The 10,152-nt window shown below is 42.8% G+C and overlaps 1 protein-coding gene across 1 annotated transcript; it reads right to left on the reverse strand.

Moving 5' to 3' along the window:
* Positions 1 to 1,084: 1,084 nt before the first annotated feature.
* cul4a (cullin 4A) lies at positions 1,085 to 10,013 on the reverse strand. Its single transcript, XM_084575034.1, has 20 exons — positions 9,365 to 10,013; positions 8,256 to 8,371; positions 7,874 to 7,978; positions 7,183 to 7,251; positions 7,017 to 7,090; positions 6,775 to 6,937; positions 6,609 to 6,698; positions 5,950 to 6,032; positions 5,461 to 5,528; positions 5,111 to 5,229; positions 4,563 to 4,755; positions 4,358 to 4,462; positions 4,118 to 4,228; positions 3,520 to 3,605; positions 3,320 to 3,427; positions 3,038 to 3,151; positions 2,602 to 2,707; positions 2,312 to 2,484; positions 2,072 to 2,224; positions 1,085 to 1,985 (listed from the first exon to the last, which is right to left on the reverse strand). Exons 1-20 carry the CDS (start codon positions 9,504 to 9,506, stop codon positions 1,890 to 1,892), a joined length of 2,274 nt encoding a protein of 757 aa, XP_084431160.1. The 5' UTR covers positions 9,507 to 10,013; the 3' UTR covers positions 1,085 to 1,889.
* Positions 10,014 to 10,152: the final 139 nt, after the last annotated feature.

Genomic DNA, 10,152 nt, shown 5'->3' on the forward strand with positions numbered 1-10,152 from the left:
CCTCCCTAACAATTGGCGTCACGAACAGGATCTCAATAGAACAACGACTCGGTAAGTGCAAATGTATAATGTCTTGTTATATATTGTGCCTTGCCCTGTCTGCGTTTGACGAGATCACGAACTAAAAATGCAAAATGGGAGATAAACTTTTGATAAAGAACTCGTAACTTAGATGGATGAAGGTTATTTGGTTTGATGAGACCAAAATTGAACTTTTTGGCCATCAGACTAGACGCTATGTTTTGTGGACGCCAAACACTGCACATCGTCCCCCCACCGTGAAAGCAAAGAGGTGGCAGCATCACGCTGTGGAGACGCTTCTCACAGTTAGAAGTTGGTAAAATTAATTCAGCAAGATTTAGGGAAATATTCCAACTGGATCCTGTCTTCCAAGTATACAACAAAATCTACACAGACATGGTTTAAATACAACAAGGCGAATATCCTGGAGCAGACGAGTCAAAACCAATAGAGAATTTGTGGCTGGACTTCAAAAGGTCTGTTCCCACCTAACCACCATGCAACCGTACAGAGCTGTGCAGCTTTACAAAGACTACTAGAATAACACTCTAGTGCCCAGATGTGCAATCCTGATTTGAGACTTGTCCACACAATGTCAGTGCTGCGATTGAGGCCAAAGGTGCAGCTGCTAAATACTGACTGGAAGGGGGCAAATACTACAATCAGTTATTTTTCGTTTATACATTTTTAATTATTTTATATTGACTTTGTAGAAATCAGTTTTTTATTTTGACAGTAAAGAGAGAAATGAATTATTACCTATTTACAAAAGCAACTTTTTATTGTCACTGTAGATCTCCATCTTAATCCTGCAGAAAGAACGGTACATTCCCAGCTGTGATAGTCAAAGAGTCCCTTGCTTGCTTTTGTCAAAACAGAAGTTTAAATCCCAGCCTTATTTCTCTATTGTCAATGTGCTTTATATTTTCTTGCTGCGACATAATGATGAAGTGTGTAGCAAGCTCTTTCACACTGTGGGGGAAAAAAAACCAACAGACCTAAAACGAGGCACAAGGGCTCAAAAAACAACCTCTAACTTCTTACCTGCTAATAATCAGCTGAATCATTAAATATCCATTTATTCAGGTTCACTTTTCGCACTCTTACATAGAATACAATCTGATCTACAAAAACGTCAGCACATGACATTGGACATTTGGACATTTTGGTCAAAACATACAAGATACCAAAAGTAATACCCGAGCGGCTCGCCTGCATGTCGTTCAGCGTTCGTGTTGCAAACAATGAACCCAGCCCCTCCAGCACAGTTCATCTTTCCTCAAGCCCCTTCTTCCTCTCCTCTCCTCACTTTGTGTCCTCAAAAGCTGGTTCTCTGATAAATCAGGCGACTAACCAGTCAGGTTTACACTCAGCAGTTTATGCAGCCATTCGTGAGAAGAACAGAAAGATAAAATAACACGAAAAAGTCTTAAAACTCAAGACAAACCAACTATAATAGAAAATAAGTGATTTTAGAACAACACAACGGAGGAAAAAAAAAAAAACAACCCCAAAGAGAAAATGAAAGGAGGAAAGTGCTAGTTATTTTCAGTTGTGTTTTGCATTAGCAGATTTGTAAGTCACATAAACCAACCATCAACAACCCGGGCCACTCCTCCGGCCCAATCTCAAGAGTCCCGCTAAAGATGTCGCAGAATGGGAACAGCGCAGCCGAGACTCTCTTGTTTCTCTGGAGCTCTGTGTCATCTGGACGCTGTGCCCAGGATTGCGGATGGGGGTGGGGGGGTGGGGGGTGGAGATGGGCACCAGAGGAGAGTCAGGCGGCTGAGGGGCTGTAGTCCTGTATTTGAAGGGCCAGCTGTGCGCTTGCTGTGAGTAAAAAGCACGACGGTGACAGCGGTACCCCCTCAGGCAACATAATGGTACTGGTTAGGAGTCTCCTTGTCTCGCTCCATGTAGTCTCTGTCTATGAGCGACTCGATGCGCTTCTTCAGATCACCCGGCTGCAGCAGAGAGGAGAGTGAGACAGACGCCGGTGAGCTTTATGCGTTTGTAAAGAAATGAAAGTGAGAAGTTTAAGATGCATCACCTTGACGGGGAATTTCAGCTGGTTGTAGAGCTCCGACACCAGGAGGTTGTGACTGAGAGTCTTCCTCATCTTCATGATGCGCACCACGGCCGCATCGATCTGATACTGTCGGTCTTGAAACACGCGCTCTGTGGTGCTCACCTGCTCCTCCACCTGCAGGGGAAAATGTTTTTACAAAATAAGCAAACTTTTGTGCAAGAGAAGATCTCGCAAAAGTAAAAAAAGTGATGATATTTTTACCGTTTCTTTCATTTGGATCTGATTGATCTTGATGCGGAACAGTTTGTGTTTAAAGTCGTTGTTGAAGTTGAAGCGGTCTCCATCCTCCACGTCTTTTCCTCGAGGGTTCTTGTTGAGGACGCGAGCTTTTCCGCAGGCCAGGGACTGAAGCGTACGCTTGAGCTCTCCCTCCTCTGTGACGGACGAGAGAGAGAATGACGGGTGTGATAACAGCACATACCCCAACCACAGCAGAATGGTCACGCTACATATTTTAACAACAAAAAAGAAGAAGAAGAAAGAAGTGTAACCTATGCCAGTGGCGGTGCGAATCTCCTCTATGCTGAACTCTTCTCCCTCATTAAACATGAGCAGCACCAGCGTCTGGAACAGGGACACCTGCAGCTCTTTCTTACCCTGCGGGACAAAGTAAACAACATCAACCTTTACACGTACAATATTTCTTCAACCACACTGAGATCAGTCTGATTAAAGATTCCAGCTTCACCGTTTACATGGACGATAACTCATATGACCTGATGACATATACGAAGATACTTTATTGACACCACTGTATTCAGAAATTAGAAAAAGCCTTTGGTGTCATTGTATTCATGAGACATTTTTATTCTCGTTGGTGTATTACTGTGCTCACTGGTGGAATATTGGTGTCCATGTAAACACAGAAGTTGGAAGCGCAGTACAGATGTTTCCTCAGTTCAACTTGTCCATTTTCTTAGTCCTTACCTCTTTAAACTCAGCCTTTAGCACAGCGTGGCCCAGAGTGGGCTGCCACTGCAGCTTCCTCCCGCTGTGCTTACCCAGGTAGAACAGCTTGAACACCTCCTGGAGTTTGACCATCTACCGAAGCATAAAAAGAGCAAGAATCAGTTAATGATGTATGAAAAGAATGAACGAAAATTGTTTAAAGAAATAGTCTGATGCTCCATTTTTACATAATCTCCTTCAGGAGTATATGATCTGCTGCCATGAACACAAAGAGCAGCCCCCAGACGTATACATGCTTACCTCTGGGGGCAAGTGGACCTCCATGGGGGTATATGAAGGCCAGTAGCCCATGGTGAGAATGTTGACAGTGAGTTCTATATTGCTTGGCTCGCTCTGGTTCTGCATATACTGGGATAGAGATAAAACAATTATGCATGGAAAAAAAAAAAGTACTTAATAAAAGCCCACGTCTATTTCTGTGATTGTGAGACTCCGAGTACCTGTTTGAACTGGATCATGATGTCTTTAGACAGCTCCATGTCTTTGAACATGCCCTCTAGCTTACTGGTGAACGCTGCTCCACATTCTGCAGGAAGTGAAAACTGCAAATTAGCACAGCTGACTTATTCTCATATCTCACCACCGCACAATGTATGTACTCGAAAACTATTTTTATTTTTTATTTTTACACCTCACGTTTTTCAAAGTACTACTGGGCAGCACCAAAGAATATACAGTGCACAAGAGTTAAGATCAATGAGAAACCTTCTGAAATACTATAACTTGCTTTGAAGCATGGTGGTGGCAGCATCATGCTTGGAGATGCAAGGGTGCGTTTACTAAGTACTGACTTAAAGGGAGTGAATACTTTTGCAATCACTTATTTCTCATAATATATATTTTAACTATCTGACATGATTTTGAATGCTTTTATATGCATTTCTTTGGTAAAACAAGTCAAATTATAGTGACCATGACTAACCAAGGTAATAAAAGGAGAAACATATTTTATAGGCGCTGTATACCCAAGTGTGAGACAAAGATTTTGATCCATGACATCTTGCTGATTCAAGACATGCCATCAAACTAGAGATTTACCGTGTTTGAGCTTAGAGAGCATGGACTTCTCAGCATCAACGGAGGCACTCTTGCCGACCAGCAGACGCTTGGCCAAGTCCTTCTTGTAAAAAGCTTCAAACACGTCTTTTCCTGCAGGGACCAAACAGAGATCAAGAGGACTGGATCAGAAGGGAAACGCGACAAGCTTCACAGTCACTAGTAACGCTAATCGAGTGAGAAGCAACATTCATCGCCGCACACTCAGAAGTCATAACTGACCGTGAATGAAGCGGAAGATTATCATTATCTTGTCCAGGATTCTCTCCAGCTCCTCCTCTGTAGCCTCCTTGTTCCCGGCTCGCAGCTTAGAGTCCACATATTTAGCTGAATGAGAAGAAATAACCAAGAAATACATTTATCACACCAGAACCGATAATAAAACAGACTGTGGTAACTCATTTATGCACACAAATTAGCCACCTACCGATAAGTTCTGCTGGCTTGTTGGGCCTCTTGTTGATAAAGGTTTCAAAGGCCTCCTTCATGGCATTGATGAAGCCTTCGTTGCGTGAGAAGCAGCTCTGTGCCACGTTGTCCATCTTGTCCTTGAAGTCCAGCAGCTCCTGCACCATGTCCTTGTCTTTCTCTGGAGTGCAAACAATCTCTCCACCAAAGGACTGAAACCAGAGAAAGAGGTTACATGTGTTTCTGAGATAATGAAGGAAGGAGAGAGAGTTCGGCTTGTGTTGTGTGTCTACATACACCGATCAGCCACAACATTAAAACTGCCAACCAGAGAGGTCAATAACATCTATGAGCTCTTTATGAGGCATGGCAATTATATGGATGTTGCTTTGAAGCGTGCCTCCATGGCATAACTTCTTTTTCAAACGTTTAGTCTGGACAGGGTCAAGAGTTTAACCGAGTTTATGGCGTTGGATGAGCCAGAACATTTCTGGAGTAGAGAACACAGATTTTCTGGAGGTCATAATGTTACGGCTGATCTGCGTATGCGTTGCTTTACTCTTGTACCTTGATGTAATCCCTCCAGAACTGCAGCAGTGTGTGGAGCCCTCCCTTCACCTTGCTGAAGAGCTGATAGAGGAGGGCCAGCTCAGTCACTCGGTTCTCATCCAGCAGAATCCCCAGACCTGTCACAAATCATTAGTACATACGTTTGGATTTCAATATCACCCACATTATACCATCTCGTTTTCTTTATTTTTTTTCCTTTAACCAAATCGAATCTGCAAATGGACAAAATTACAGGATTTCAACTTTCTAGAGTCAGCGACTCAAACAGATGAATGAACTTTAAAAACTAAGAACACAACTGTGAATACCCACACACAAGACACACTGAGTATTTCACACAAACGTACCCTTCTGTAGTATCGCAGTCATGTGTTCTCCTAAAAGCTGTCTCTCAACGCAGCTAATGAGTGGCTTCCTGTGAAAAGAGGAAAAAGCAAGAAAGAAAGCTGGGAAAGATGCACACAGACATAAAGTCTCTCTTTGAAAAGGACATGCCCTGCTGCTTCACCTCCTGACTTTTCTGCAAAGCACATGTTCCAGTTTAAGTGTCGCTGTTCTTTAATCATTTGTTATAAGCTAATGGGGGAAAAAAAAAAACAAGTAGTCTGATGTAATGGCCTTACATGTTAACTCCTGTAATAAAAACTAATAGATCCGCATTATCTTTAATGAATCTTGGTCTGTACATGCCTTGCTCTTTGTGATGAGGGGAGAGCTTTGTGAAATGTTAGCTGGGACTAGAGCCAACAACTTCAACCCTGGGCAGGATAAGCAGGTAAAGCAAGAAGACAGATGTCTCCGTAATACGCTTAAATAACGTAATTAAAAATAATTACTGGGTGCTCTGATCGAGGTAGCTCACGATTCGATCATTCTCCTCCTCCAACCGACGAGCCACGTGGTGCAGGTACTCAGGTACCTGGACATTGAACAAACGCGCGCACACACACACACTCGGTATTAATTATGTGTATAAAGGATAGTGAGAGACACACACACACGGATCAGGCATAACATTATGACCACTAACAGGAGAAGTGAATAACGTTGACCATCTTGTGATAATTCAGAGTTCTCCTGGGAAACTTTTGGACCTGGCATTCATTCGTGTGGATGTTACTTAGACATGTAGCACCCACCTAGACCAGACCAGGCACCCCCACCCCATAGCAATGACAGACACAGACACAAAAACGCTTTAGGAACAACTCAAAAACATGAAGAACAACACAAGGTGTTGACCTGGCCTCCAAATTCACTAGATCCCAAACTGATCAAGTATCTGTGGGATGATCCACAGAGGCCCCTCCCCTCAAAGGCCCCCCACTAACAATATTCTGTTGCCAGACACCACAGGACACCCTCAGAAGGCCCATGTCCATTCTCTGATGAGTCACAACTGTTTCGGAGGCACAAGAGGAGACCTACACACTATTAGGAAGGTGGTCATAATGTTATGCCTGATCGGTGTACACCTAATGATAGTCTCACTCACATCTCTCTCCTGCATCAGCCGCTGTCCCTCTGCTGCGTACAGGCGATTGGTCTCAGTCAAGAATCTCTCCTCAAAGGAGTCTTTGTAAACCTGAACAAAAGTGAAGCCAGTCAGGAGACAGTCCACATACCGATCAGCTGTGGTTAAAAAGGGGGCGTTCAGGTACCTGCAGGTCCGACAGCATGCCCAGTAGGCTCCGCAGCAGACTGCGATCTATTGTCTCCCCGTTCCGCTCCAGTTCTATCTGCTCCAAAATGCCTTCGACTGTTCGCTTCTGGACCGCGCCGTCGCTCACGATGTGCGTGCGGAACAGTTCCAACCCGGTGTCCCTGCAGCGACACAACGCAACGTCAACCTCACGGAAACACCTGCAGTTAAACAACTTGAACAAACTGTGTGTGTATTTACCAGATGGAGGGGAGCAGGGAGTTCTGAAGCACATAGGTGCGATCCAGGAAGAGAAAGATGCTTCGGATCATTATCTATAAAGAGAGGAGCAGTTTAAACGTTAGACGCACACTGCTGAAGCACTCATTCTTGAGCAATCTGAATACTTGTCAAACATCCCACTTACAGTTTGCCTACAGTGGTCCTGCCAGCAACGATTCATTCGCTTCAGGAAGGAAAGACTGTCCAAAGACTCTGTGAGCTTCGCATTAAGGAGATCCAGGAAGAGAAAAATAAAACCTAAAAGTATTCCTGTGACACGGAAGCAAGTACTTCTGGTCTAACGTAACCTGCCAAATCCACAAAGCGAGTTGAGTCTCTTTTAAAAACACTTTACAGGCCCACTGTGTAGGATTTGGAAATATAAAAGATAACAGGCAAACTTGTTACACATTGACAGCTTGAGAGAAAGGACTGCAACAAAACTGGAATCTGGCAGCAGAGAAAGGACTTCACTGAGAATGTATATTTAAAACTGCAGCTTTATGACCAGAGAGGAGCATTGCATCAGCCCTCTGCAGCGTGTGCAGGCTGACTAGCAGACTTTGACAGTCGCCTGCAGCTGCTCAATGTCAGGAAACTGATTCCTGGCCACAGTTTTTTTTTCTTTATAGACTTGAGACAGTATTAGTGTTTATCTCTTGAGTTGCCCATATGGATAATCTTGTAAAGAACGCGTTCCCCTGACACCATGGGCTTCATGATGTGAAAAAGAGCTTTGAAAGCAATGTAACTGCAGCGTTGCTTTCTACAGCTGGTCCATGTCTCCCCAAGTCTAAGCACACAACTTGCATGACACGATTTATAAAAAAAGGATATTCTCTAAACTGGTGGATCTGAGCCTGCACGTGATCTTCACAGACTTGACGCAGCTGCTTGTACAGGGTTGGGGAGACTTTATATGAACACAGGTTCTCCACCGCCTTCACGAAGATCGCACACCGTAGGCATGGAGAGGAGACAAGAACACAGGGTGAAACAGATTTATGAACACTTGTTACATCGTTTCCTGACTTTAAAGACATTTTTCCAATTCCAATTAATATTATTAAGATACAAAAATCTACTTTATGTACTTATATCAAGCCTGTTGAGTTTGTTTTTAGCTTCTAGTTGATTTATTGTGTGTAAATAAAGCACACAAATTACTACATTTATGTCAGGATCTGCAAGGAAGACAAATCGCACACAAAAGCAAACCTGATAGAGCTCTTCCAGATTGTACTTGATCGAGGTGCTGTTCTGGATGGCGCCCACTGCATCTCGCAGCTTCAGCCACGTGTCCTCAGTGTAGTTCTCGGCTAGTTTTGGCCTGTCTGTTGGGGGAAAAAAGACAGCAACAAAGTTCATTTACAGGACCTACGCACCGAGAACAGCAACAAATGAGGCTGCACTGGCACAAAACCAGAAGATACGCCGACATGTTTAACACAAAACGCCAAATAGCACATCTGGAAAGCATCAGTGCAGATGGAAAAGGAATGTTTCTACGAGTACTTTAATAAGAAAACCTTACTGATTTTGCATCGCTGTCAATTTTGAATAATGGACAATGAACTAAAGAGGGAGTACCTCCTACACCGCACACTTTGGACTCTCAGATAGGTTGGTAAATAAACATTTAACAAGGTGGAGAGTGCAGCAAAAAAACAATTCTTCTGGTTACAGAACTTTATTTTGAGACTACTGAGAGTTTTTCCATTTAAGGTCTGTATTAATGAAATATTAACAACTTGAACTAGTCACTTGAACTAGTTTTATTATTAGTATAACATTAGGATATTGGGCATTTATAATTAAAAAGATACTACACCGTGCTAGCTGTTTAATTAAATCAAATTTTATGTTAGGATGAAGGACTTTAAATATATTTATTACCTTAAAGTAAGGTAGACAACATTTCAATATTTATCCTAAGAAATGAAAGCCCATTAAAAGCTGTGTAATTAATCCAGCAGCAGTTTAATAAACAATTTATTCAATTTTATTTGACAAATTAAATTTAAACTTGCGATGCTTTGATTTGAAGGATGAAAAAACAAATGTTAGTTAATTAGTAACCTGAGCACACAAATACAACCTTTAGATAAGACAGACTCATGATATAAAAGCAGCTTAAAATCACTCTGTCTTATCAAAAACCAAAATCTAAATAGATATGAGAAGCCTTGAACATCAAACTGATCAGAGCAGGTTTGGTAAATAACTTTATATTTGTGCTACGAACACATGCACAACCCAATTTGTTCTTAAATATAACTCGGTGTACATGATGATCTGGTCTCAGGGAGAAAACTCAATAACAGTACCTTTGAAATTTTTGATCACTAGTTTCTTTGAAGCCCCACTTTTGCCAGAGGCCACAGCTGAGGTCCTGGCCATCCCGTTGGTGCTGTGCTCCGTTATGGCAGAGAAGCTGGCCCTCTTGTCCTGTCGGGTGTCCTCTGCCATTATCAGATTAGCGCTTTGGCTTAACGCTGTATGGTTCAAGTGTTTTGCTAAGTTACTGCAAGATTGTTCAGTCGCCTGTTTATTCACTGTCAAGAAACAGAGCCTCTTTTGTTGAACCCGGCAATCTTTGGTTGACAGCACAGGCACCGGCAGGCTATTTAAGAGCACATACACAGGCAAACAGTGGCTACGGTACCGTTAATTAATCAGAAAACATGACTACCGCCAGCTAAGTAAACAGATAGCTAGCTAACAATATGTTATCTGAAGCTGCAGCACACTTTAGCGACCAGCTTTCGTCTTCTCCACAGCACTTTAGCGTTAGCTTCGCATGCTAATCCATGTCCGCGTTGACTACTTACACACATCAACGAGCTCGATTATTGTATTTTTGCGACATTACACAAAAACATGAAAGGCGACATAGTTAGCGTTGATCGGACTGACCCATATTATTGGTGGCTTTCTTTGCCATGTAGCTAGCTAGCACAACAAAATGGCTTTTCTCAAACACTTCAGTTGGACAGGTGCATCTTGGGTGAAAAGCGGCGGAGTTGCGTTCAGGTCACAACTGGGACATTTCACCTAATTCGGTTTGACCCAATTTCGGAGAGTCTGCAATTCCCAGACAAAAAATCACATAGAC

Source organism: Chelon labrosus (genome assembly GCF_963514085.1).
Source record: "Chelon labrosus genome assembly, chromosome: 3".
Taxonomy (NCBI): Eukaryota; Metazoa; Chordata; class Actinopteri; order Mugiliformes; family Mugilidae; genus Chelon; species Chelon labrosus.

Coding starts and splice junctions, on each gene's coding strand:
- cul4a (XM_084575034.1), bottom strand. CDS start 9,506: ATGGCAGAGGACACCCGACAGGACAAGAGGGCCAGCTTCTCTGCCATA. Junction 6,699..6,774: donor GCATGCTGTCGGACCTGCAG/GTACCTGAACGC, acceptor ACTTTTGTTCAG/GTTTACAAAGACTCCTTTGA. Junction 3,606..4,117: donor GCTCTCTAAGCTCAAACACG/GTAAATCTCTAG, acceptor CACTTCCTGCAG/AATGTGGAGCAGCGTTCACC.